General features: G+C 56.3%; 2 protein-coding genes and 1 long non-coding RNA gene across 7 annotated transcripts in view; 1 reads left to right on the forward strand and 2 right to left on the reverse strand.

Annotated features, from left to right (window-relative positions):
* Positions 1-1,005: 1,005 nt before the first annotated feature.
* LOC142823399 (uncharacterized) lies at positions 1,006-5,764 on the reverse strand. The gene is made up of 3 exons (XR_012898616.2): positions 4,909-5,764; positions 1,618-1,783; positions 1,006-1,144 (listed from the first exon to the last, which is right to left on the reverse strand). It is a non-coding gene; the product is annotated as an uncharacterized LOC142823399 (long non-coding RNA).
* A 5,233-nt stretch (positions 5,765-10,997) lies between these two features.
* LIG1 (DNA ligase 1) overlaps positions 10,998-27,532 on the reverse strand; it is a 39,253-nt gene continuing 22,718 nt past the window's right edge. For 3 of the 5 annotated variants that reach the window (XM_006132991.5, XM_014578514.4, XM_025189618.3), the window contains exons 16-27: positions 26,050-26,135; positions 25,008-25,123; positions 24,827-24,922; positions 24,524-24,634; positions 24,281-24,352; positions 23,988-24,132; positions 23,786-23,868; positions 22,242-22,394; positions 20,286-20,339; positions 19,650-19,793; positions 19,333-19,425; positions 18,337-18,665 (exon numbers count right to left, since the gene is read on the reverse strand). In XM_006132991.5, the coding sequence (XP_006133053.3) occupies positions 18,585-18,665; positions 19,333-19,425; positions 19,650-19,793; positions 20,286-20,339; positions 22,242-22,394; positions 23,786-23,868; positions 23,988-24,132; positions 24,281-24,352; positions 24,524-24,634; positions 24,827-24,922; positions 25,008-25,123; positions 26,050-26,135 (1,234 nt within the window). In that variant the 3' untranslated portion in view covers positions 18,337-18,584. The other 2 variants (XM_075914369.2, XM_075914368.2) reach the window with 2 other exon arrangements.
* ATF5 (activating transcription factor 5) lies at positions 15,118-18,140 on the forward strand. The gene is made up of 3 exons (XM_075914421.2): positions 15,118-15,286; positions 16,219-16,509; positions 16,939-18,140. The coding sequence occupies exons 2-3, from the start codon at positions 16,344-16,346 to the stop codon at positions 17,643-17,645; spliced, it is 873 nt and encodes a 290-aa protein (XP_075770536.1). The 5' UTR covers positions 15,118-15,286; positions 16,219-16,343; the 3' UTR covers positions 17,646-18,140.

The raw sequence follows: 27,532 nt of genomic DNA on the forward strand, positions 1-27,532 counted from the left end.
GAGCATTTAAACCTAGGGGGTGGGGGGCTCATTCTCTGGCACTCGGGATTCGGGAGGGAAAGGAGGCGTCAGGCTGAGAACAGGGCGTTTGCATTAAGAGGCCGGCAGGTCAAACAGGCACAGTGTGCGAGCCGGCTGCGATAAGAGGGAGACACCACGAGGACCATTTCCTACAAACAACATCACAGTGGAGGAGCCGAGTTAGGAGGCGGAGACGAGGTGAAGAGCAGGCCAAGCAGGGCCAGGCTGGGGTAGGGGAGCTGGCGGGGCTAGCCCGGCTGGAGAGGCTCGCGGGGAGGCCAGAGGAAAGCCAAGGAAATGGCTGGATTGCATTGAAGGAAACAGGAGGCAGATGCATCTCAGCGCAGCCTCAGACCAGCCTGGCCCCAGGGAGTTAAAAAGAGAAGAGTCGGGGCAGCAAAATGTTGTGATCCTTGCTGGAGGCTCCCGGCCAGCGGGACTGAACTTGGCTCACCCCGAGGGAAGAGTCCCCCAGCCACAGCCTCTGTCCAGCTAATGGACCCTGACCGGCGGAGGACGGGGTGACTTCCTGGTAGGGAGGCTGCTGCCCAGGAGTCCTGCGCGCTGTTCGCCCTCCCTGCAATCCTGCGCAGGGCTCAGTGGGCACTGGTAGGATGGGGCCTGGCAGCTGCTCCACACCCCAGAGCCGTCGCAGCTGGAGCAACAATTAGGCAATAGCCCAGAGCAATGCCAGGGCTAGAGGTGGCACCAGCCAAAGGGGCAGGGCCAGCGGGGGGCGATTGGGGGGATGGGGAGGAGACACAGCAAAACGGTGCAGACAGGGCACAGGCAGTGGTGCAGCGAGACAATGAACTTTCTGCCTCCTCTGCCCCACACCCTGCCTCCCGCACCCCACGGCTGGAGATGGACCGACCTGAGAGCACCTCTGGGCTTCGGGACGTCCCCTGCTGCCAACGTCAATCATCTGCAGGGGACACCAGAGGGGAAAGGAGAATGCTTAGAATGGGGAGTGGGGGAACCAAGTCCAGGGCCACTGCCCATGATGCAGTAAGGTCAGTACGTCACTCGGTGTTTTTACGATCACGTGGTTAATCTCCGGTTGCTTTCCTGAATAAACGTCGACTTCTCCTCCCCGCATTGTCCAGGTTTCCTTGGCTCGGTGCTGGCGAGAGGAGAATTTTTGCCTGTTAAAGGCACCCAAGGGAAATTTATTTCCCCTCTGAGGTAAATGGAGCCAGCCTGAGACTAAATGGTTTCCCAGGCGAGGCGTCTCTTCTTTGCCTTCCCTGCGCCTTTGTCAAATGTTTGAATATCTTTTTTATGGCATGTATGGCCTGTTTCACGACTTGGACGCGCGATTTGCATGCATGATTTATCCCTGTCATGTAAGACGATAAAATTGCATGCTAGGCTCTATAAATCTGTATCGATTCATGCCCCGTATCAGCAACTGCAAATATATTGTCTCCTCCACACTTATTGAAATCTCCTAATTTTAAGAATCATGGAAATGCACTAACATTGTGAACCCAGCTGCGTTCCCGCCCTGCTGGCCCCGGATGAAATAGCGTTACGGCAGGCGACAGCCTTCAAAGGGAACCGTTGTCCTTTGGTGCAAGCGGTCATTTTTCTCACCTTTGCCCTCGTGAACTGAAGCCCGGCGCCAGACAGATCCAGAGACCAGCCAGAGGCATTTGCAAGTGATAAAGCAGCAAGTGAAGTCCTGCTCCCATTAGTCGTTGTCGATAAAGATACGTTTTCCTGAGGCTGAGCTTCCAAGAGCCGTGCTCACCATTCGCACCTGTGACGGGCGGCGTGGGCGGCGAGTGGATAGACAGTTAGGGGAGGCTAGCTTGCTCTCCACCCCCTGGCCCTCCCCTTCCTTTCTGTTCCCTGTGGGAGCCCAGAGCTCCCCTCCCCTGCTGCTCCCACCCTCTGCTGCCCCCAGGCCAGGACTTCCTCCCCCACCCATAGAGCACATGGTGGGTGGGGAGCGTGGAGCCTGCAGTGCCCCGACCCCATCCCCAGAGTGCATGCCACAGTGACAATGCGCCAGCCTCCCAGAGCCCCCAGCGGGTGATGCCACTTCAGCACCTGACTGTGGCGCCAGGCAGGGCAGTAACCCCAGCCTTCCCAAGTTCCCGCAGCAGGTTGCTAGGCCCCAGGCCACAGGCCTCGTTCCATGAGGCGTACAGCTAGTTCGGATTAGAAGCCTAACCCGAACTAGCTAGTCCGTGCCGCGTGTAGCCGCGCGGCACGGGGTCCGACCTAGCCGGCATTTAAAAATGGCGCCGGCCGGCTTCATGCAAATGAAGCCCGGGAAATTCAAATCCCGGGCTTCATTTGCAACTGCGGATGACTACATTACCCCCGCTAGTTCGAACTATGGGGGTAGTGTAGACATACCCTTACATCCCTACTGCAGACTGACAGCCCAGCTCCCCCCATGGCATCTCTCACCCACCTGTGGCTCCCGCTGATCAACTTCTACTTCCCCACAGCGCCTCCTGCCCACCATGATCAGCTGTTCCATGGTGATCAGTAGGCACTAGGATGGGGGGGGGGCAGATGCTCAGGGAAGGGGCAGAAAGAGGCTGGGAAGGGGCAGGGTGGGACCGAAGGGGAAAGGATGGAGTGAGGCTGGGGACAGAGCAAGGGGTGGGGGGTTTGAGGGAGTTGCCTGAGGCAGAGCAGTGTCCCAGCACCCCCGTACAGAGAGGAAGTCAGCGTCTGTGGCCTGGCTGATAACATTCTGGAGCCTGGAGGAAAATGTGGTTCTCGGAAAGGCTGGAAGGTTCCACGAGATTCTACAAAGACCCAGAACATTTTCAGAGGGCAGCGCAAACGGAACCCGCACGCGGAACACCTGAAACCTGCTACTTCAAACACCCCAAGCCTGGTGCCCTCCAAGCCTGGCACCCCAGGCAATTGCTTGGCCCCTGCCTGCCCCTAAATCTGGCCTTGGAAGCAGGATTGAGTCAGGGCATTTGTCATTGTTAAGAGGATCCCGGACTTTGAGCCTGGTCCTTGCTGCAGCCGAGGGCTCTGAGCTGACGCTAATAGCTGAGTGGCATAGATGGGACAGACATTCACCCTTGCAGAGAGGCTGAGGTTTGGAAAGTCTCCATCCAAAGAGCATTGTGGACTCTGGCTGCAGCCCTTTGTAGCCTGCCCTACTCTTCCTAACACCACAGGCCTTGCTAGTGCTGCAGAGGTACCTTCCCTCCCCCGCCCACCATTCCTACATACCACCCCACTGTCCTGGGGAAGGTGCCTGCACGTACAGCTCAGAGTATTTCCATGGTCAGCCCTTCTTACCGGAGTCTTGTGCAAACCAGCGCTTGCAAAAATGACCTGCAGAGCTTGAAGGGGGCCTACTGGGGAATTGCAGCAGGGGTGGGAGAGCATTAGCGCGATTCTTCATCCAAATTGGGCCTAGCTCTGACATCCACCCTGCAGACAGGACAGTGACCTCCCAGAAAGGCTTCCGAGAAAAGTTACACGAACAATTTGAGGGCTAGAAAACTTTCTGCCTAATGTCTCTCTCTCTGTATTGTAGAGAGTTTGTGCATCTGTCTGTCCGTGAGTCTGTCCGTCCCTCTGTGAGCCCAGTTGTTCAAGAATTAAACAGTAAGAGCTAGGAACACCTAATTTGGTATGTAGCTTCCTCTTCTCCTAACTTAAAGCAAGGTCGGGGTTTGATTGTGCCGGGAAAATGGGATGTGACTGGAATCCAATTGTTTTCCATAACACAGAGCAGGGACAATTATACTGCACTGACCACAGGGGGCAGTAAGTGCAGGGGACAGTTATACTGAGGTGACCACAGGAGGCAGTGAGCGCAGGGGACAGCAATACTGCAGTGACCACAGGGGGGAAGCTGCACTAGGAAAATAGTAGCCAGATGGGGCCAAATTGCTCCATATTGCCAGCCACAGGTAAGTGGACTCTCTGTTCCAAACCCTTCACCCTCAGCCACAGTGACGGCTAGTGGCCCCACTGCCACGGTCCCCCAGGAGTACCACTGGAGCTGGCCAGCACAGCTCCACCCCTGCTTCAGGAGTCGTGGCTTGGGGGTAGGGCTGCATTGCCCCAGCCTACCCCACCCCAAAGGAGATTCAGGATGGAGGGGACAGCATGAAAGCCTGGGCTCCGACCTGGGCCCCCCATCAGAGGAGATCATAGAGTTAGAAGAGACCTCAGAAGGTTATCAAGTCCAGCCCCCTGCTCTAGGCAGGACCAATTCCACTAAAGCAACCCGGCCAGGGCTTTGTCAAGCTGAGACTTAAACACCTCTAGGGATGGAGACTCCACTACTTCCCTAGGGAACCCATCCCAGTGCTTCCCCACCCTCCTAGTGAAATAGTTTTTCCTAATATCCAACCTGGATCTCTCCCACCACAACTTGAGACCATTTCTCCTTGTTCTGCATCTGTCACTACTGTGAACAGCCTCTCTCCATCCTCTTTGGAACCTCCCTTCAGGAAGTTGAAGGCTGCTATCAAATCCCCCCTCACTCTTCGCTTCTGCAGACTAAACAGACCCAAGTCCCTCACCCTCTTCTCATAGGTCATTTGCTCCAGCCCCCTAATGTAGGATGTAGGCTGGGAGGCGGGGCCTCACAGCTCTGGTTCCCCCGCCCAAAGGAGACACAGGCTGGGGGGGCTCGGGCCTGTGAGACCCCCCCCCAAGAGCTGCAGGCTAGGGCTGGGCAGTGCAGTCCCCCCCACCTCGGAGGAGCCACCAGCTGGGCATGGCTCTACACACCCCAGGGAGCCACTGTTACACTGAGGATAACTAAGGCCTAAATTTGCATCTGATTAGTATTAATTAAGCCTCAGTGGAAGTTGCAGATAACACCAAACCTCATCTATCATAGGTGTTTGCTGACCCAAGAATGCCGCAGTAAATAAAAACGTTGCTCACTTTAAAAGGGCCTCTGGTGAAAGACAAGGAGGAGATCCCTCGCAGCGGTGACCCTCTGCGGTGCTCTCGACCTCAAGCCTTGGGCTCCTTCCGAGCCCTCAGCGAGGAACAGAGAGGCGATCCCTCGGAGACCCTGGGGACGGGTCTGGTGCAGGCAGGTGGTGATGATCCTTGTCTGGGGCCTTCCGCTCCTAGGCGCAGGAATCACCGGTGGAGACCTGCCTGGCGCTGATCTTCAGGTGGCTTCTGCTCTTCAGCAGGAACCCATGATAGACAGCTACCAATCCCTCACACCTGGACACAAAACCTGACTAGCTAACACGACGCTCCCGTCACGGACAAGTACCCGGCCGCTGGTGCGGTGAACCGACGCACTAACCCTAACGCACACACTCGATGACGAGAAGCTAGCTAACCCTAACTAACTAACAGAGACTGACAGGGTGACACAAGCAAGGTGGAAAAGGCGCGAACAGACACAGACAACTGTAAGCCAGGCCTTCAAAGCACCCTTCTCATAAATATTCATGATCTTTATCTTTACAATCATTGGACCCTGCACAGGAAAACAAGGGTCCCTGATTGGGTGCTTTGATAGACAAGTTGTAACAGCCTGGATCTGACATGTGCAGCTACTTGCTTGCCGTGTGCAACACTCCTAGAAACTTCTGAGTATGAATACAGCTAATACATATTCATAACATACATATTAATGATTGCTTATACATATTAATGAGGTGTCAAAAATGAGCAGGCTACACCACCCTTGCTAAAGCAGCACTACCATCGCCACCATGAGCCCCCCAAGACCTGCCAGCCCTGACTCCTGCACCCCCCACCTTCTGCCCTGAGCCCCCACAAGGACCCAGGCAAAGCCAGGTACATCCTCTAGTTTGCTAACTGAAGCGATGGCTCAGAGGTGATGGGATCCCGCTCTGTGGACTGGAGAACTGGGAGGGGAGCAGGAATCCGCTGTGATACTGGTGCCCCACACGCTGGGTTGGGTCTTGGGTTCCAGAGCCCGGGGCTGGCACGGTGGGGGGGCACGACTGGTTGCAGTGGCAGCCCTGAGCCACCAGGAGCTGGCTGGCATCAGCACCTCTCCAGGGAGGATCTGGGGAGGCAGCAGGAGCTCTACTGAGCCAAGCATGTGAACTCTGCGTGGCCTGGAGGGGACAGGAGCCTGTGATAAGAGCAGGAGCAGGTGTCACAGATGCACACGCAGCAGCTCTGTTGGGACAGAGGGGATGTGGGGTGGAGCTTGGGGGGCGGGACGTGACAGTGCCCTGGATTCCACCACCAGGAACCCTCCCCTCCGCTAAGCCAAGGACGGGCGGATTCCGGGCTGCCAGGCACTGAGCCGTGGTTACCTTGCTTTGCAACGGCCGCCTCTGGATCCTCCCTGGGCACTGTGCCGCAGGGGGTCAGGGGAGCCTGCTGCAGATTGAGGGAGATCACCCGGTGGCCCAGGCTGCGGGCAGGTTGAGGCAACTCTAGGAGCCATCCCCAAGGGCTGGTCACGGCACACCCAGCCCCGGTGGACCTGGGACAGCAGCTTTTACAGGAATAAATGTGCCCGTGTGAGACGTGTGGTTGTGTGCGTCCAGGCCTCAGAGAGACGTCATGGGGTGAGCAGATGGGACAGGGCCCCTCACCAACCCAAAAGGCCGCCCAAGGCCCAGACGGCGACACTGCAAAGGGGAGTTATTCAGCACCACTCTTGCCCGGCAGACGGGGTGGTTGCTGTGGAGCCCGGTTGAGATTTGCTGTCTCTTGGCGGTGGTGGTGGGGGGGTTGTCGGGGTTGCAGAGCTGGGCTCCGCTGCTCCCTCCCCGAGCGTCTCTGCAGATTTCTCGTTTGTCCTTAACCCCTTTCAGGCAATGCTGCCTCCATGGAAACCGGGGGAGGGAGAGGGGGGTTGCGGCGGTTGCTACTGCTGCCGCCTACCAGTGGGACATGGCACAGCTCAGCGGAGGGCTGGGCATGAGTGGGGGCAGGGCAGCTCTATTGCTGGTCCCATTGCTGGAACTGGGATGCCACACGGCTGGAGTCCCGGAGTGATGGGACTAGCACATAACAACTCCCCCGTAGGCCGTGTCTACCATGCGCCCTGCAGGGATGTTAACACACATGTAATTGTGCACATGTGTAACCACTGTTTTTTAGCAGTTACACATTTACACAAGGGGGGGCAGGCGTGAGCTGGTGCTTGCAGGAAGCTGGCTGAAAAGCACCCACCTGCTCCCCCCCCGGCTCTGATACAGAGACAGCAGCATGGGGGGCAGGCGGCTGTGTGGGAGACAGTACACGCAAGGACCTGGCTTGGAAGCCAGCTTCTGGGTGTCATCCCCACCTGCTTTCCTACTCCCCACACTGCTCCCTCTGTGGGAGGCAGCAGGGGGGACGCAGAGGCAGCTCTGCAGGAGCTGGCACATGCAGAGAGCCGGCTTCAAAGCCAGCTCCCCGCACATACCGGCTCCCACCTGCCCCCCCACATTGCTGCCTCTGATACAGAGGCCGTGGCACGAGGGGGGCAGACAGTCGGTTCAGCAGGAGCTGGTATGAGCGGGGAGCTGGTTTAAAATCCTGCTTCCCACATGTACCGGCTCCCGCCTGCCCTCTCCCCCCCCCCGCCAGCTCCCCATGCTGCTGCCTCTCTATCAGAGGCAGTGTGTGTGTGGGGGGGGGGGGCTCCACAGGAGCCAGTGCTCGTGGGGAGCCAACTTAAAAATCAGCTTCCCATGGGACCAGCTCCCGCCTCCCCCCACTCTGCTGCCTCTGATACAGAGAAGCAAGGGAGGGGGGTTGCATGTAACTGTTAGGATTAACCGATAAGCCCAGGCTTTTCGATTAATCATGTAAACAACGCATGAGACAGGCCTCTGGGGCAGGGGCTATAAATACCTTGCCTCAGCCATCACCTGTGCTTGCACATGACTGGCTGGCAGCTCTTATCCAGCTCGTGGGGGGCAAAGGGGAATGCACGTCTGCCCCCCCCCAGCACCATCGTTCCCCCCCCACACACACACACACAAATGCTCAGCCAGCATGGCTCAGGTTCCTACAGCAGGGAAGGCTGCGGGGCTGTCTCGGTGTCGTGAGGCCACAGTGCCCCTCTCCAGCATACGCAGGGTTGTAAAGCCAGCTGGCGTCTCCAGGCCATTGCAGGGCTCCGGGAATGGGTGCTTTGAGCCCGTCCCAGTTGCCGCCATGCAACAGGCCAGGCGGCGGGGTCAGCTGGGATGGATCCATCATCGTGGTTTTGCTCATCAGGACCCATGATGGGGGCATGGAGATGGGGGGCAGGTATCCCCCTAGAGCTGAGAGGGGAAGGGACAAGCCAGAGGGCTTCATTCCCACAAGGAAGGTCTCTTCTGTGCTGCTGTTGGGCCAAACAGATCCAGGAGAGCTGGCCCAGCAGACCTCCCAGTCCAATTGGACCGTGGCTCAGTTAAAGTGCCACAGTCGGGGAGAGAACCCAGGTATCTGGGCTCTCAGCCCGTCTCTGCTCTAATCACTAGATCCCACTTCACCCCAGGGCTGGGAATAGAACCCAGGTGTCCTGGCTCCCAGGCCCCTGCACTAACCCACTGGCCCTGCCCCCCATGGAGGGGATGCTGCCTGGTGCATGCTGGGGCACTTATGGGGGCGGGGGGGCTCCTTGTGGTGTATCCAGGCCCCTGATGTGCTGACCTCATGGCACTTGGGAGGGAAGGGTGGGGAGAGCAGGCTCCTGTGAGCTCCTGAACCCCCTATGGAGATTCCCATGGCAACATGGCCTGCTCAGAGCTCACACTTGGATACCAGCAGGTTGCTGTGGATACGGTGCCACTGTTTGGCAATACAATACACCCTAGGGACAGGTGTCCTGTTGAGCAGGGACCAGAGTATGTGTGTGTGTGGTGGGGAGGGAAGACAGGGCCATATCCCCAATTGAGCCACTAGCCCCTGGTGCCAGCCAGGCTGGCGCTGCATCAGGGATGGAGGACTGGCAGTGCTGGCAGGCTAGGTCTGGGACTTGGAGCAAAATCTCCCACCTCTGCTCCTGAACTCTGCTCTATGGCTGGCAGGCCTTGTCCCAGCCCACACCTAGCGATGACCCAGCTAGAATGAAGTGGGAATTATCTGTGGTATTTTTAGGAGTCCAGTGTGTGCCTCAGTTTCCCCTGTACTTTGCATGGCTACCCAGTGTACCCCCAGAACACAGAATCAGCACTGTGTCCCCGCGTGTGACACTCACCTCCCTGTCTGGGGAGCAATGAAGGGTTGTTAAGGAACCGGCTGGACACAGATCCCCGCGGGGATCTGGGATATGAGCAGGGTGGGCTCTGGGGGAAGCTGTCTCTCGCTCTCTTGGGAAGTGACTACGGAACAGAGCCTGAAGCTGGGGTTCACTGGCTTGGCTGGGCTCTGATGCCCTGTGCCGGTGCCAGGGCCTAACACACCTGACTGCTTTGAAAATGCTGCCAGGTGGCATTGTCGATCCTGGCAGAGGGGCAGGAATCCCTGCAGCACGGCCAGGGCTCGCCAGAGGTCTCTCAGCTGGCTGTGCTTGGCAGAGCTTGTGGGGTGGAGCAGCAGGGCTGGAGCCCAGAGGCTCAGTACAGGAGGTGGTGAGGACCCTTGGCCTGCGCTGGAGAAGACTGAGACCACATGAGAGCCTGGCACATACAGAGGGGTGCTCCTAGAGGCTGTTCCAAAGCCGGGGGCGTAGCACAGACCCTGCTGATCCATGACACCAGCCCTGCCCCTGACACAGCCCTAAGCAGGCCCTAGCCAGACAGGGTACGTCTACACTAGCCCCCTAGATCAATCTAGGGAGGCTAATGAGGGCGACCAGAATTGCAAATCAAGTCTGGGATTTAAATATCCTGTGCTTGATTTGCATGTTCCCGGCCGGTCGCCATTTTAGAAATTGACCAGCCCGAAGTAACTGCCCCGCGTCTGCATGCAGCAGTGAAACCCCTAAATCGAATTAGGTGGTAAACCTAATTCCGGAATCCCGTTTCACTGCTGCGTGCAGACGCGGGCAGTTACTTCGGGCTAGTCAATTTCTAAAATGGCGACCGGACGGGAACATGCAAATCAAAAGTGGGATATTTAAATCCTGGGCTTGATTTGCAATTCCGGTCACCCTCATTAGCCTCCCTAGATCGATCTAAGGGGCTAGTGTAGACGTACACACAGAGGCATTTCTCCTTGTGCCCAGACCACAGCCATGTCAGCAAATGTTCCCTCCTCCTGGATGTTTTCCAGGGTAGTGGAGTAGGGTTGGCATGACTCCCCAAGCTCCATGAACCCTCTGGGAGGCCCTGCTCCCCTCAGCCTTTCCATCTGTCCCAGGTTCAGGGGACACAACATTAGCTTTTCCTACCATGGCGGCAGTGTGGTGTTGAGTGTCCCCGAGGCAGGGGCCATGGCTAGTGTGCCTGGTCTCCATCACAACCCACTTGTCTCCCATGTACCCTCCCATGTATCTGCCCCACAGCCTAGGGGGGCACAGCTCGACCATGCAACTCATGGGGGGAGGGGCAGTGTCAACATCCATAACCCCTCCCTCCCACTGCTTAACTTCTCCAATATCTGCAGTAACATCTGTCCCTCTTTCCCCATCACTTGTCTCCTCTCCAGCAGGAACCTCGCTCTGGGCTGGAGACCAGTGTAGTCAGGCAGGGGCAGGATGCAGAAGGAACTTGGACAGAAACTGGGGTATGTCTACACTGCAGCGTTTTTCCAGAAAACCTTCACTTACGTGGACACTGCTATTGCGTTCTTCAACAGAAAGTCGAAAGTACGGAGGGGTTTTCCGACAGCAGTAAACCTCTTTCTACAAGGAAGAAGCCTTTTTCCGAAAGAGCTCGCTTGGAAAAAGGCGTGTGTGGATGTGGAAGAGGCTTAGGTCTCTGCACCAGAGGTAGCAATTCCAGCTGCCCCCCCATGCCACTCCCAGCCCTGAGACCCCATCCTCCCTCCCCCCTCCAGGTTCTCAGCCCCCTTCTTCCCTCCCACCTACAGGTTCTCAGCCCCCTATCTCCCCAGTTTGTTTTATTGAAAGAAAAATGCAAAGTTCGTTTTGTTCAAATCAAAACAGGTGTGTTTATTGAGAGTAAAGGGAAGGGGGAAAGGGAGGAGTTGTGGGAAAGGGATAGTGGAGCAAAGCACAGGCCCCTAGTGGGGAGGCCCTGGGGAGAGTTACTGAGGACCTTGAGAGAAACTCTCCTTCAGGGCCTCCAGATGCACGCCCCAAACTGATGGGCTTGGCAGATGGCAGCTGTCCATGGCTGCTCACAGGCCCTCCCTTTGTAGCTAGCCCCTGCCCCCCACCCATGTAAGAAGGCCTCCCCATTCTTCTCCACAATATTGTGGAGGACCCAATACGCCGACACCATCCAGGGGATGTTGTGCTCCCCCACGTCCAGGCAGGCCAGGAGGCACCTGAACTGCTCCTTGAGGCAGCCGAAGGTGCACTCCACCTGCATGTGGGCCCAGTTGAGATGGGAATTAAATTGGTCCCTGCTGGGGTCCAGGAGGCCGGTATATGGCTTTATCAGCCATGGCATGAGGGGGTAGGCTGCGTCGCCCATGATGCACAGTGGCATCTTCACATTCCCAAACACAGTCACACCGGGGGAAGAATGTGCCAGCCTCCAGCTCCCCATAGAGGCTGGAGTTTCAGAACACATGGACGTTATGCACCCTGCCCGACCACCTGACAAAAATGTCCGCGAACTGTCCACGGTGGTCGAACTGGGCCTGCAGCACCATCAAAAAGTAGCCCTTCCTGTTGATGTATTGGGGCCGCTCGATGGCCTGGTGTTCGGATTGGGATGTGGGTTCCATCTATGGCTCCACTGTGGTTGGGGAAACTCTGGGTAGCAAATCTTGTGACGATCAGGTCTAGGTCTCCCAGGCGAATGACCCTGCGCAGCAGAATGGCGTTGATGGCCCTCACAACCTGCAGAAGGAGACAAACAAACACACAAAACAGAGAATGAGAGCGGGAGTGCCTGAGCCCTTGGGAGGTGCCCGGCCCACTCCACTCCCCTCCCCTCCCCTCCTCAAACACCCCAGGAACCACCCCCTTTGAGACCTCCCCCCCAGCAGCAGGGCTATGTGAGTGTGGGATGGCACAACCTCCTGGGGAGGGGGCTTTCCCCCCACCCCCAGCCCTCCACCCCCCCTTCTCTAGGGTCCCCCTTTCAAGGATTCCCCCCACCCCCTGCAGGGACTGCAGCCCAAGAGTGCCTTACCTCCATGAGAAGGGCCCTGACGGTGGACTTCCCCATGCCGAACTGGTTGCCCACTGATGGGTAACTGTGTGGGGTAGCAAGCTTCCAGATGGCAATGGCGACTTGGTTTTCCAGGGGGATGGTGGGCTGCAGGTGAGTGTCACATCATTGGAGGGCAGGGGCCAGCCAGGCACACAGCTCCAAAAAGGTGGTCTTCTGCATGCGGAAGTTTTGGAGCCACTGCTGGTCGTCCCACTGCTCAATGACCAGGAGGTCCCACCAGTAAGAACTGGTGTCCGGCCTCCAAAACCGTCTCTCCACTGTGGGATGCGGTTGTAAGGGTCTTGCTCCCGCACACAGGGAGAGGGTCTCAAGGATGAGCTCGGTGTCGAGCTTGTGGAGGGCCATGAAGGCAGCCTGCACAAACTGCTTCAGAAACTGCAGCATGGCCGTGTGGGGCCATCAAGTGCCCAGAGGCAGCTCTGGCTCCATGGCAAAACGAAAAATGCTGTGGCGTCCAAAAAGCTGGGCAACAAGAGCACGCACTGCTAAAGCTTTGCTGTCCCTCCGAGAGGTAGGCAGGCACGAAGCAGAAGCAGAAAAACAGCTGTCCAGGGGGGTCCCTTTAAGCATGTCTCTCAGCTAGGCTTCGGCAACAGCACTTGGAAGCAACTGCTGACCTAATGCCCTGCCTGAACTGGTTCCTGGTGGCCTTATATTTGAAATAGCATCCAGTCAGTGTTTTATCTTTCGAAAAAGCAGATCACTTTTTTGTTGCACTTTTGCTGTGAAGATCTCTTCCGGAAAAGCTTCTTTCAAAAGAAGCTCGCAGTCTAGACATAGCATGGGGGAAGAGCCGAGAGGAGGGGTGAGTGTTCCAGCTCTCTCCTGTGCTGGCACCAGTGTCTCACAGCAATCTCTGGGCTATTTATTGGTCGATGGTAGAAGGAGCCAGGGGACAAGGGCCATGGTGCAATTCTGGTGCCAGGGGAGCTGGTCTGAGCCAGACTGGGGAGATGACAGCATGGCTAGAATTGCTCTTCTCCCCCTGGCCTCTGAATACATCTTAGTGGGGGGGACGGGGACTAAGTGCAGGTGGGTTAGTTTCGTTGGAATAATTGGGGTCAGAGTACAGAGATCTCTGCCTGCCTGGTCCCCTGGCAACAACCAGAACTGACAAACTGCTTAACCTGCTCCTGAGGTTCCTGCAGAAGGGACATAATCCGATTCACTACACTAATCGGGCTGTCAGTGTACCCAAAGCCCGGTTCCCCTTCCCATTAGTGGAGGGAGTTTCTATAGCCCCCTCTTCCTGAGGGTCACACCAAAGATAACACTATCGGCCCTTTTGGGGAGAAGAAATGCAGTGAACTGGGCTAGGCTAGTGGATTGACTGCTGTTAAATTCCAGTTTCCTAAAAGACAGAACAACACAATCCACAGGTTTGCTGCATCTGCCTCTGGCTTTGACTCTCACATCCAGTGCCCCTGCCCCAAGAACCCAGCCCAGCCTGATCAGCAACTCAGAGACCTGGCAAACTCATACCAGTGCCCAGCAGGGTAGGGCCGTGCTGGAACTGCCCCTCAGTGCAGGGCACTCAGCACTCTGCTTGGAAAGGGCAGAGATGCTCATTAAGCAGGAATGGAGTGGGAAAATGACACATGATGAGAGGAGTCTGTTGGGGTCAGGACTTTGCCAGCACCAGTGGAGATATTAGTGAGGCCCCGCTCTGTGGCCAGGTACGTGTCCTGTGGCCAGATGTGTCTCTTGAGATCAGGATGATGAAGATGCAATGGTGCCATTGTGGATGCCAGGGTTCCAGGAGATGGGGGGCAGGGACAGGCAGGATAGACAAATTCCCTCCTTACAGACACACTCCTCTACCATTTCGATCCCCTCAAAGTCTTTTTTTATGGACCCACAAGGGAGAGCAGGTGGAACCACATAGTGCCTCAGTATTTTGCCCACAAATTGGGTCTAGTATCTGACACACCCTGACACCTCTCCCCATGCTGCTGAAGTGGACTGAGAACAATTTGCACTATCCATGCCCCTGCATCCTGGGACTAACGTTATCATATCGCAGGCTCAGCTAGACTTTTGTTCCCATGGACACGAGAGAGTCCACAGACCAGAACTAGCTTCCAGGTGGGGTGGGATGTGTGAGAGTGGATCATGCAGGCAAGCCCCAAAACTATTTCTGAGCCTGGTATTTGCCTGGAGACCCAACACCCTGCTTCAGGTCACAGGCTAGTTAGTGCTACGTGCCCAGCTCACCAGCCAGTCACCCAGCCTTCATCTCACATGGGGGCTCTGCTGGTGGGTGCTTGCCCCCCAGCGCCCACCTGGCCAGGAGCACAAAGCAGGGAAGTCCATGGCAGTGCAGCAGGGCAAGGCCACTAAACTGGCTAGTATACCCTGCTCCCCACTTGGCTGGAGACTATGGCAGCATCGAACCTGATTCCTCCAGAGCCAGAAGGCAGACCATGGGTGCTGGAGTTTGATGGGTTGGAGGACCCTGGCTCCCAGCGGTGGAGCTGGATGCTACAGAGTCAGTATGGGGGACACGGGCTGCCCTGGAAAGGTGCTGGGGATACTAAAAGCTCGCGGGGGGGGGAGTCCTAGCACCAGACACAAACGCGGGCCCAGGTTACTCTCTGATTTCATCTGTCACAGCACCTATCACGGGGCCAGTTTTCCCGAAGCCAATCGCTACCCCGCTCGCGGCGGCTCTGCAGCCAACCAGAGGCGAGCCCAGCCCCTCCTTCTGTTCACAGCTGATGCAACTCTGCTGCAATCGATCCAGTCACCGCCCGCAAAATAGGTCCCTCGCTCCCGCCCGGAGCACGGCATGGGGTGACGGGGGGCGGAGCCGCGCATCTCCGGGGCACAGCAAGGGGGCGGGCTGGATTGGGGGTGGGGGCTGATGGGCGCACGACCCCGTTGGCGGGGCGGAGGAACACGAGGTGTGGTGCGGCCCGGGAGGGGGGAGGGAATATAGAGAGCGGCCCCTCCCTGTCCCCTTTACTCCGTCTCTCTCCGCACACACAGACACAGCACTCGAGCGTAGCGCACCATGGCTCTCTAGCACAGCCAGACGCTGACTCGCGTGCGCCGCGCCGCGCCGCCACCCACGCCGCCACCATGGAGTGAGTGCTGCGTCCCCGGGCTGCGCTCGCTGACCCCGCCATGCCGGGGCCTCCCTATGCGGGGGACCCCTGGGGGGACGAGGCGCGCACAGGCATCGCGGGGGGACCTCGACCGGGGTGGGGCGCGCAGGGACCCCGACACGGGGATGGCGTGCAGGCGCCGCCGCGGTTGGCGCGTAGGGGCCCCTTGCGGGGGGGAGCGGCATGCACCAGCTGCCGCGGTGGGCGCGCAGGAACCCCCTTGCGGGGGGGAGCGGCATACAAGGACCCCTTGCGGGGGGGAGCGGCATGCACCAGCTGCCGCGGTGGGCGCGCAGGAACCCCCCTGCGGGGCGGAGTGACATGCATCAGCTGCCGCGGTGGGCGCGCAGGAACCCCCCTGCGGGGCGGAGTGACATGCATCAGCTGCCGCGGTGGGCGCGCAGGAACCCCCCTGCGGGGCGGAGTGACATGCATCAGCTGCCGCGGTGGGCGCGCAGGAACCCCCTTGCAGGGGGGAGTGGCATACAAGGACCCCTTGCAGGGAGAGGAGGAGACGTTCTGCACCAGCCGCTGCGGTCACGCAGGGACCCTAGCAAGCGGATGGCGTGCAGTCACACAGCCCCCGGGGTGGGACCTCGGCGGGAAGGCACACTGTTGCATGGCTAATTCCCTTATGGCCTCTGAGCTCTTCCCCTAGTTGGGGCGGCGCTGCCAGGATCACGTTGCAGCCCTGAAGGCGCATCTCCATGATCTCCTGAGCCGCGAGTAAAGAGGGCCAGGCGGGTCTTAGTCCTGCTGGCAGCTCGGGGCCTGTGTGAAGCCATGTGGTTTGAGTGGAGGGAAGAGGCACAGGGTTGTCCCCTCATTGAGTGGTGCTGTACCAGATGGGTGAAGGAATGGACCTCTCCCCCTTGCCTGCAGCCCTGCTCATCTTCTCTTCTCTCTTACAGGTCTTCCTGCTCTGCCCCCATCTCACCTGCCACCCTTGCCAGCAGGAACTGTGCTCCCCACCTGCCATACTCTGGCCCCTTTTCCCATCGGGCTGTGGCCTGCCTGAGCCCACACCTGCCCCACCATGTCAATGCTGGCAGCTTTGACCCTGGACATGGAGAAGACCCTGCTCCCAGCTAGCACCCTCTCCTGGAGGGCCGAGTTCCTTAAGATCCCCGGCCACTATGAGCCCCTGGCAGGGGCCACGGATGGGCACTATGCCCATGGCACAGAGGCAATGGTGTTGGCAGGTACAGTTCTGGCAGGAGAGGGAATACTGGGGGGGGGAGGGGGGAGAACAGATGGGGGGGATACCTGGTTGGGCTGCTTACAGGAAGTATTTTGACTGCCTCAGAAGGGCATCAGAACCCTCCCCCTTATGCCAGGCTGGGAGACCCCTGCCTTCCCTGGTGATTATGATGGGGTTGCTGAAGGGTTAGGATGTTTGCTCAGAGGGCACTGGGCTCCCAGCCAAGGCCAGGTCAGAGAAGGCAAGTTGTAAATAAAGCTACTTTAGGCCATGTCTTAAAGGGCTTGGCTGGGCCACATACCTGCCTTGCAGTCCTTCCTTCTCCAGCCCAGCTGCAGGTGGATCTCCTGGAGTGGGGGGAGGGCTCTGCACTGCTCTTTTCCTGTCACGGCTCCCCCATGCAGCCTGTGAACCTGCTCTCTCCACACAGGCGATGGCTTCTCAGACTGGATGACGGAGAGGGTGGACTTCTCCTCTCTCCTGATGGAGTCGGGGGACCCATCGCTGCCCTCACCCCCACTGCCTGACCTGGAGGCCATGGCTTCCCTCCTGAAGAAGGAGCTGGAGCAGATGGAAGACTACTTTCTAGAGGAGTCACTGTCCCCAGGTCTGGGCCTGGACCAGGTGGCCCCCAGCACACCACCTTCACACCAACCTGCATTCCACTTCCCTTTTGGAGATGGTAGTGGGCCAGCAGGGTCCTTCCCACCCTTTGGCTCTGACAGCCCCACACCACTGCAGACCCTCGATTCAGGCTGCCTTGAGCTCCTCAACCTGTATGGTACTGGGGTGCCTAGTGGGGAGTGCCCTGGCCAGGGCCGGCTGGAGGAGTATATTGGTAGCCCACCAGCTGCCAAGCGCAGCAGGCCAAACCCCTTGGAGCAGTCAGCAGTCCTGCCCCAGCAAAAGGGGGACCGTAAGCAAAAGAAGCGGGATCAGAACAAGACAGCAGCACTACGGTACCGGCAGCGGAAGCGGGCTGAGTATGAGGCACTAGATGATGAGTGCCAGGGTTTGGAGGCCAGGAATCGTGAGCTTAAAGAGAAGGCAGACTCTATTGAGCGTGAGATCCAGTATGTCAAAGACCTGCTCATTGAGGTCTACAAGGCCAGGAGCCAGAGGCTCCGTGCTAGCTAGCTTGAGCAGGGAGAGGGCCACCTAGTCTAGACTCCACCCCAGATCCAGAGTAGGGCACTGGGTCTGAGGGGGAGGGACTCTGACAGATGTGGATCTTAAGATCTGGGCTCCAGACTCAGCACAACACCCCCTAATGCAGTAGAAGCAGGGTACTGGGGACAATGAGCTAGACAATGCTCTGAGTGGGTCAGAGAAGCAGTGGCTGGGCAGAGGAAAGGTTGTGACAGGAGAGGGAGACCAGGGTGCTAGGTGATGTTCTGGAGAATGGACATGCCTCTAGGGAGGGATGTTGGGGAAGGGGACAAGAGTGGAACAAAGGCAGGAGAAGGGTGTAGCTATGGCACAGCAGGGGTGTGTAAAAGGTAGTGGGGAGGTGCTGGGTGAAGTGAAAGTGCATGTGGGACAGAGGCAGAGCCATATAAACTTTTTTATAGATGTGTCCTGTAGCTTCCTTTATAATGCATAAAAGCAAATAAAGGCTAATTCCTACATTCAGGCTGCGCAATGTGTTTTCTGGTACACCTTCTTTCCCCTGAGTTAGGTCTCCAATTGCACTCACCTCTCAGGGCCATAGACTTTCCCACCCTGCTTCTGCCAGCACTGCTAGAAGCAAAGCTGCATCTCCCCTCCCCACTGCATTACATAGCTGATGGTGTCTACAGCTGGCTTTCTGTGCACACAGACTGGGAGCTAAGAAGGAAATGAAGGTTTATTGTACACCACAATGCTCATTACAACTGAACAGATGCCTCAGGCTAATATCTCCCTTGCTTCAGGGCTCAGTGCACCTGGGGCAGGAAAGCAAGAACTCTAGGCCTTGGGCCAGGTACAGAGGAGGCAGCAGGAAGGCTCTGGCACACACATTCATCCATGTGCTGGCAATCACAGGGATCTAATCCATCCTGCTTCCTACCCTCCCTTGGGCAACTCACACGAGCACTAGTAGAAGTCCTCATCCTCAGTCTTCTCCACTGACTGTTGGTTCTGAATCTGCTGCTGCAGTTTGTAGAGTTCAGCCACCTGCAGTCAAGAAAGAGGGATGGAAGCTCCTAGCACTACAAAAATCAATTCTGCTCCATCTGCTGCCAACTGCATGGCTCTGAGGCACCTACATATAGTGCCCAGACCTAACCCACAGAGGCACTGCTGTTGCTGCCCCTGCCTATTGGGAAGATGCTCATCTGGAACTACCCATCAACAAACCAGAGCTCAGCTAGGACTGCTGCCCCCCAGAGATGAGGCCAGTAACCTTAACACTGTCCCCACGGTAAGTTGAGAGGTTTGCTCTGGCATTGGGAGGGAAAAGCTCAACACTAGCAGAGCAGTCTGGCTGTTGAATTTAGCTAAGATGCTGGGCTCAGTACCCTGACTGGGCTGAAATGCTATGAGGGCATCAGCAAAGAATCTTGGGAAGAGCCCCTTAGTGCCATGTTGAGTGTTAGGCCCATCAGTTTGAGGGGTTCATACCCCTTAAGGCATCCCATGCTGGTGCTTGTGACAGTACCCCTAGCAGTGTCAACACTGCACAGTGAGCAATTTCTGCTGGAGGTCATCCAGGGTGCTGGTTACGCCCCTGGGCAGAGGTCTCAAGCCCCAGCAGGACAGTAGCCCCATGTCTAAGCTGAGGAGAGAGGAAGGCACATTGTAGAATTAAGCCACTTAATCCAACCCTTATGCCATGTGCTACCTGGGAGCTGGTGGTGGCTTCCTCAGGCTTCTTGTCATCACGCACACGCAGGAACCGGGGAAAGCGCAGGGAGATGCCCTTCTCCTCATCCACCTGGGGGTTGAAAGGGTGATTCCCAACCTGTGACAGGAATACTAGAGCCCAGGCTCAGGGGTGCTGAGCACTGGCCAGGCTGGCAGCTTCCTGCACTCCAGCACTACTGATGAGTGAATCTCTTCATGCCATGCAGGGATAGGAAGTCCCAGATGGCCCCATACTGCAGGGTGATGCTGTTCCTGCTCAGGCCCCTCCCACTGCAGGCCCCGTCCCAGACTCACCAGGCCTATGGCTGCCTTGTGCACAGGTGAGATGGACAGGTCAGCACACTTCACTTCCCACACCTGCACTGCTGCCAGCCAATGGTTGGGCTCAATGCTGCTGTCCCAGCGGTAATAGGGCCGTGGTTTCTCCAGCACATGGTCCTGCAAGTGAGAAGGAAAGAATTACTGGCCCAGTTTTCCAGCGATGCACATCTAACTCCATGCATGCTCCAGCAACCAGCTATACAATGAGACCTTGGGTCCCAAGAAGCAAGATTCCTGGGTTTTGGCCCCAACTCTAGGAGGGGAGTGGGATTTGATGGCTAAAGCAAGGGGGCTGGGAGTCAGGACTCTCTGGTTCCAGCCAGGGCTCTGCAGCTGACTAGTTGAGTGTCTCTGGACCAGGTTCTCACTGGCAAGAGAACTACCTGAGGCCTAGGGTACATGCACGCTCTGGTAGGTTCTGAGGATAGATACAATGAGCTGTGTTACCTCCAGCCAACAGCAGGGAGTTAGAGTAGCAGGCTCAGGACAGGGACCATAGAGGGCAATGCATAAGTTTCTTCACATTTTTTAGCAGCTGGGCTGCACAAACAATGGAGGAGTTCCTTAAGAATAGCCATGCAAGCTGGATGTGGGGGTAAAACCTCCTACCTTCAGAAAGCTGTAATGTTTCTCCAGGCTCTCCTCTGTGAAACCAGTCCCAAGCTGATGGTGATAGCAGGGCATTACTGTTACAAACCTACCCAGCAATCTAGGCTGCTCATCCCTTACACCAGTCCACTGCATACAACCCTCCCCACTGCCTCCCTGCACCCTCCTCCTCCTCCACCACTCCCTTATACCCATTTCCCGGACATGCTTGTGGGCAGTGGCAGAAATAAGCAGATGTCCCCTCCCCTTCCCCAAGCCTGCTTGCACCACCCCTCTGCACTAGGGATGTAAAGTCCCATTTAATTAGTTAACCAGTTTAACCAATTAACTGATGAAATAGGTGGGATGTACGGGGGTGCTCCAGCCCACTTGGGCTGGAGCAGCCTACCGCCACTGGCCTGGAGTGGATGCCACTTCAGCCCAGCTGCTTCTGGCCCTATGTGGGGTCAGCAGAGCTGGCAGCCCTGCATGGGGTCCTAGTGGGACTGCTCCCTGGGATGCATTACCCAGTAAGCATCACCCTTTAAGTGATAACCAGATACCTGTTAACATCTCTACCCTGCATAATGTCAGCACATAGTTAACATTCTTACCCTGTCCCCCAAACTTTCTTATCCACACTACTTCCCCCTTGCACATGTCTCCCAGATCTGCTCACCACTGCCACTGTCTCCAGTATGCACCTACTTGTGAACAGCCATTCCTTCTCAGTATGCTCACTAAGGATATTAAGGACTAGTTGATTCCCACCGCCCTTGCTGCCTCTATCAGATAGAAGCAGCAAAAGGCTGGGAAGAAGGGGTACTTCAAAGTGGCAGTACCTTACTGCTGAACTGGTGATCAGCTGTGCAGCACTGCCTCTTTGAATGCGGGTTCAGCATTTCAAACAGGCAACCGATGTACAGCTGATGCCCGGCTCAGCTGTGCGGCAGCTGCCCCTTTAAAATGACGTCTCTCTGTGGAGCCTGGGGTCAGCTGGGGACTCCCCAGCTTTTCCCAGGCTCTGCATGGCATTTCAGTGGAACCTGGGATCCGCTGGGGAGTCCCCAAGTCCTCAGCTGATCCCGGGCTCTGTGCAGCATGCAGCGCAGCATGGAGACCGGGATCAGCAAGGGACTCTGACTCCTCTGGTGACCCTGGGCTCTATAGCTTTGAAATGCACTGGGGAGTCTTGTACATTTCAAAGCAGGCACACAGCATGCAGCCTGGAGTTAGTATAGCTTCCTGCTGGCCCCGGGCTGCAGGAAGAGTTCCACATTCCTCCTTTGAAATGTACAAGAGCCCTTGCTGGGTCTCTTGTACATTTCAAAGGAGGAATGTGGAAGTGTCTGTTGACTAGTTGAATAGTCGATGGAAATTCCATTGACTACTCAACTAGTCAATTAACCACAATTTAACATCCTTAATGTTCACTTGCACCTGCTGCATAATCCCCACAAAGCCCACTAATTCCCAGCCATCAGCCTCATCGCCTCACCACCCTCCCCAGGCATCTCCCTGCCAGCACACACATGCTCATCCTTACTTTTCCAGGTATACCCATTTCCTCCCATTCTTGACTTGCTGCCCCCCACCCTCCAATAGCCAGGGGAGTTCTCTCCCCTCTGGCCTGTTCCACTGCCCTCCTACAAATCTAAGACAGATAGCTAAGGGGAAACATTGGAGTCAACCTCCCCCCCCAACTGCCTCTACCCGCCAACATCCCCCCCACAACCCAGGAAGGGAGCTGCTTTCTTTCCCCTGGTCCGGCCCATGAGCAGCGGAAAGCAGAGCTACTCTGCACTCACCCAGAGTGCTTATTGTATTCCAAATCACAGCCATGGGGCACTGAACAGCATGGGAGCTTGAGATTGACAGGAAGCCCAATTTCCAAGGGACCCTTTGGCAATCCCAGCTTGAAAGGCTCCCTGCATCAACCTGGGGCCCAAACCTGTGCAAAGAGCACATGCTCCCTACCTTACAGATGCTCTGGTACTCCTCAGTCTCCTCGTCATAGCACGCCAGCAGAAAGCCACCATACATGCCTGCTCGCTTGCCCTTGCCCAGATAGGCACCAATCACTACCAAGTCCAGTGTGTCACCAACACCTTCCAGGTAATCCTTCTTCAGCTGCAACAGGAGAACCAGCCTCAGCAACAGCATGTATGGGACACAGGGTCTCTCTCTTCTAAGTGTTGACAGCTTCAATCCAGCCACAGACCAAGGGGACTAGCTGGTTGAGAGGGGTGAGGACTCGGACCCAGGCTCTCTCTCTCCTGTAGGGGGCAGCAGCATGATGCAAAGCCACTTCTATGCATGATGGTTTACTGTCCCCATATTATAGGGTAGGGAGCACCAGCTGGTAGGTGTCCCTCAGCAAATAAAATTGAAGAAGGCAGCATGTGGATCTCTCAGTTGATGCCAACCAGTGTCCCCAGAACTAGGCATCTTCTCCCTGACGTAACTGTCCTAGATTGGGGGGGGGAGGAAACTTTTGATGGGGGCCACTTACCCAGGCAGTTCCCAGCCAGAGCAGTGGGCCCTCAGGCAGGCTCCCTGTCTGCTGCAGCCTCAAGCCACTAGAAGTGGCTGGCTGCTCCATGTGCCTTGTTCTGGCCAAAGGGAGCTAAGAGAGAATGCTGGAGGGTGAGGGAGGCAGCATCAGAAGTCTCCCTCCGCCAGGGACACAGAGAGGCATATAGAGTGGCCAGCTTCTTTGAGCACCTTGGAGCTGGTCCCTGGTGGGGTGGCTACAGGCCGGATTCAAAGGCTTGGTGGGCTGCATCTCGCCAGTCCCTGTCCTAGATGGATGTGCTTTGACACTGGGTAGAATCCTGGGGCCCAGAGTATGGTTAGCTGTCTCTTCTCCACTACTCATCCCTCCTTTTCCCATCTGAAACACATGTCTCCTTCCCAGTGTCAGACACACTGGTGGGGTAGCAACAGAGGTGTAGTGGCTGAGTGGCTACGGTGCTCAACTAATATTCCTGAAGGTGTGAGTTACACTCAATCTCGACTTGAAAGGCCCCTCCAGTTCACCCAACTGCCTGATATATTGGGTTAGGGTTGTTTAATGTGTGGACATAATGCTGGTCACATCACTCCTGTGTGTACCACTGGACATATCTTAATTGCATCAACCTGATAAGCCCTTTTTCACCTGCACTGGGGGAGGGGTGTGTCAATGCCTGGAAGGACAGCACATTCAGTCTAGTGACTCCTGAGATTGATAAACTCAGCAAGGAAGCTATGCACAGACCCCAGGGCAGGAGACCAGGAGAGATAAGTGTGGGCTTTGGAATAAACTTGTCTCTTGCTCTCTCTGGGGAGCTGACTATGGAAGAGATGGCCTGAAAATGTTCACTACAGCTTGGCTGGACTTTGGTCTGATCAGAACAGGCTCTGCTTGAGCCTTCCTCTCTCTGTGTTACACTAAGAACTTCATATGCTGCATGCCACTGACTTCACTACCAGCAAAGTGGGACATGTGATCCTCACTCCACCAGCAAGGGCTTTCTTACCTTCAGCCATTTGTGGGATCTTTTGGCAATCTCGTAAGTGGCATCCACATCCAGCGTCTTGACCATGAGGCCCTCGCAGGAGTCTGCAAGAGAGAGGCTGTTTAGCAAGGCCTGGAAGGCAGGGTGGAGAGTTCCATCTCCACTCACCTATTGCCAGTGCTTAATCCAGTCAGGGCAGTGCACCCAAGCTCCTCCAGCTCACCCTTGATGGACTGGTCAAGAAATTCAGAGATCTCATCCATGCTGCATGTGTCCATGGAGGTGGCAAATAAGAACTCCCCCTCCGTCTCCACAAAAGACTCATGCAGCAGCTGACGGCGCTTGGAGAACGGCTCCTTCACCAGGGACTGCAGGGACATAAGGGCACTGTGCTGAGTCACAGGCAAATGAAGGGACAGAATAGATGGGGCAGATAGCATTTGGAAGGCTGCAGTGAGGTACAGATGGCAGGGATGAGGCCAACAGGGGGACAAGGTGAACAGGCAGGACACTCACCTCTCCATTGAGGTACAGCATGTCAAAGGCGTACAGACACACCTGTACTTTGATCTCAGCAGCTTCCACGTCCTGAGGAGACAGACAGCAGCAGGGGTTACTGCCCTACTCTGTCCCTCCCTGTGAGCCCTACTCTCTTCCACACACCACCCACACTGTGCCACCAGTCCTGCTTTCTTTCCCATCTTGCTGGCTTACCTAGGGACCAGCCCATGCCCATCTTCACAGGAACTGTCCCCTCACCTTTCGCTTCCGTGTGGTAAGGACCTGGAAGGGTTGAATCTGCCTCTTCTCAGCATCCCAGGCCACAGCCTCAGCGTCCAGGATACATGACCGCACATTGCCCTTCTTCACCTGCACAAGGGGATGTCAATGTGTAGAAGGACAGAGGGCTGGCTCATAGTGCCAAAAGCACTGCAGCCCCAGCCTGTATTCCTGTTCCACATCATTCTGTTTCCTGCTGCTTGGGAGAACACCCACTCTTGAAGTGTTCCTTCTTGTTGGCACCTCCCAGCTACTGAACGTCCCCACTCCAATCCCCCTTACCTTGGGGATGCGGCTGATGATGTCCGGGTATTTGGAGGTATTGTCCTCCTGGTTGCGGCTGTAGATGTGCACATCTCCATTCTCCAGGATGTGGATCTGGGAACAGAAAGCGGCACAATGAGAGGTAGTGGAGGCTGCAGGGGGCAGTGCGTCTCCCCATGACTTAGTGTGACATCCTTACCTGGGCTCGCTCTCCATCATACTTGTACTCGCAGGTGAAGGCAGCCTCCTCAAATCGCTTCAGCACCTCCCCAATACCCTTGGTGGGCTGGGCCAGCATGGGTTTCAGCGGGATCCCTAGAGAGACCATGCACTGGAGCATCAGGATCATCAGTTCACGGATGGTAGCAGCATCCAGGGGCCATGGCCTAAAGTCACTGCACACACCGGGCATTGCCCTGCAGCACAGGCTGCCTCACCCCATCCCACTATGCCAGGTAAGCCTTCCACACACACCACACCAGGCCCTGCCCCACAGACCAGTGCTTCCTCACAGCCAAATACTAGGTACTGCCCCACAACAGTGATTCACTTGACCTCCATGCTAACTGCATGCTGTGCCAGGGCCATCCCTACAAGAGGATGGGGTTTGGGACAATCCCCCCTATGCCCATGCACAGAGCCCAGCGCAAACCCTTCCGCCCCTGCTCCACCCTTCCCCAAATCCTGTCCCTGCTTCCTTACCTGAAACCCCCTCCCCTGAGCAATGAGAGACCTGGCATGGGACCTGCCCTCCGCCGCACTCACCATGGCAGAAGGAGTAAGAGTGAGCTGGACGTCTGCTCTACTCCACTATCTTCTCCCAGTCTACTGTGCTCTGCTTCTCCGCAGCAGTGGGAAGTGGAGTGCCCTGAGGCCAGGACACTCTGCTTCCTGCTGCTGCAGTAAAGCAGAACACAGGAATCTTGGAGAGGGCATCAGGGTGGAGCAGAGCAGGCTTCCAGATCACTCTGACTCCCACTGAGATGGGGTGACCCCTGCTGTCGCCCTTCACCAAGGCCCCTGGTAATGCCCCACGCCATACCCATGTTGAGGCAGCTGCCATGGAGTCTGTGGCAACTACCCCAAACTGTTCAGAGCGCACACTGACTTTGCTCCAGAGTACAATTGAAACAGGCCTATTACACACAGGGAGGGGTGTAGGAGGGAGGAGATGGTTTATGGAGTGCAGGGGACATGCAGGTGCTAGGTGGGGGCTTGTGACGCCAGGGAGCAGATGGTACCTGGGGTGATCTTGCAGTGCTGTGGCAGGCTCTGCACTCCATGCTCCAGCAGGACAGGCACTATGATGTCATAGTTAGGCAGCTCACTGAAACACAAAACACAGATGAGGTCTGCTGCCAGTCTCCAATGGACTCATTCCCTGCCCTTTGCCCCACTGGGAAGCACCAGGACCTTGCACAGCCCCAGTCTACAGCAGCTGGAATAACAGAGCTCTCTAGCTGGCTCAATGCTGGTGCTTCTGAAACAACTTCCCATATCTCACCTACCACCTCAGTGCTGTACTTGGACATCAATGGAACAGCCCAGGGAAGCCATTCTGGAACAAGGCCACCAGGGCCAGGCACCTTTGAAGACTCCCACTTTGTAGCTCTCTCTCTTGGAGCATCACAGAGAATGCACCGTACAGCCAGCATCAGCTGGAGCTGTTAAGGCTACGGACACAGTGTATTCCCTATCTGACATGAGGAGCAGTGTTACCTGTAAGCTGAGCACTTAGATGGCTGCCCAGAAGAAATTCAAATGCGCCCAGCTGATTAGCAGAGTGGCCCACAGCTGGCAGCATATATTTCTATTGGTGCTGCACATCTGCACATGCCTTGGTGCACATAAAATTTATTTCGCTCATGGACAGAAAAAAAAAAATCAGAGGGAACATTGGCAAGAAGCATTCTCTGTGATCAGCAGGGCATCCATACTGTGCCTTCCAGAAAGGGGACAGAAACTGCTACACAGAGCCATTCACATGTCACTACCACACTGGGATCCAGGTGTGATTGTCATTCGGGAGAGGCCTTTTTTCTCTACCCAGCTGCCAAGCTCAGTGTGGTGTAGAGCAAGGTGAGAAAGCTAGCTCTTGGGAATCAGGCTAGCTGGGGACCAATTTATCTATGCTCTTCCTAAGAGCCAGGTAGCATTCTTGAGTGCAGATAATATTGCATGCAGAAAGAAAGAGCAAACAAAAGAAAGTGAGTAGTGGAAACCATGTTTGTTTGCGGAAGCAACTATTCCAAATGCAAAGGCATCCAAGGTCATCTGCACCTTAAGGAAACACTTTTCAGAAGTACTGCATGGCACTCAAACCAGACAGGTAACAAATACAAACTACAAGCTGCAAGGCAGATACAGGGAAGAAGCTCCTAGGAGAGGTGGCTACAGAGCAGGACTCACTGTGTGGTTTCTTTAAATGGATCAAGTGAGGTTGCAGTTAGTAACACAGAAGAGAATGAACACACAGAAGCACTGGAACAGAGCATAAATCCACTCACTGTCAAGAAGTTAAGTCCACAACAGAGTGCATTTCACAAAGCAGGCTTGCAATGACCCCTTTAGCAAAGCAACACTGGTCACCCCACACAAGGACAGACACACTGGGAGATGGTTAAAGAGCCATAGGACAGAGCAGTGTGCACATACAGATGATCAAAGTGGTGCATGACCTGCCAATTACACAAGAGTCAAAGGTATTCTAAATGGAGCTGGGAG

The sequence above is a fragment of the Pelodiscus sinensis genome, chromosome 18 (genome assembly GCF_052426305.1).
Source record: "Pelodiscus sinensis isolate ZL-2025 chromosome 18, ASM5242630v1, whole genome shotgun sequence".
NCBI lineage: Eukaryota > Metazoa > Chordata > Testudines > Trionychidae > Pelodiscus > Pelodiscus sinensis.

Bases quoted from the DNA above. Each gene is read 5' to 3' on its own strand.
- ATF5 (XM_075914421.2), top strand. From the start codon at position 16,344: ATGTCAATGCTGGCAGCTTTGACCCTGGACATGGAGAAGACCCTGCTC. The intron at 16,510-16,938 runs GTACAGTTCTGG...CTCTCCACACAG, and splicing joins AGAGGCAATGGTGTTGGCAG to GCGATGGCTTCTCAGACTGG.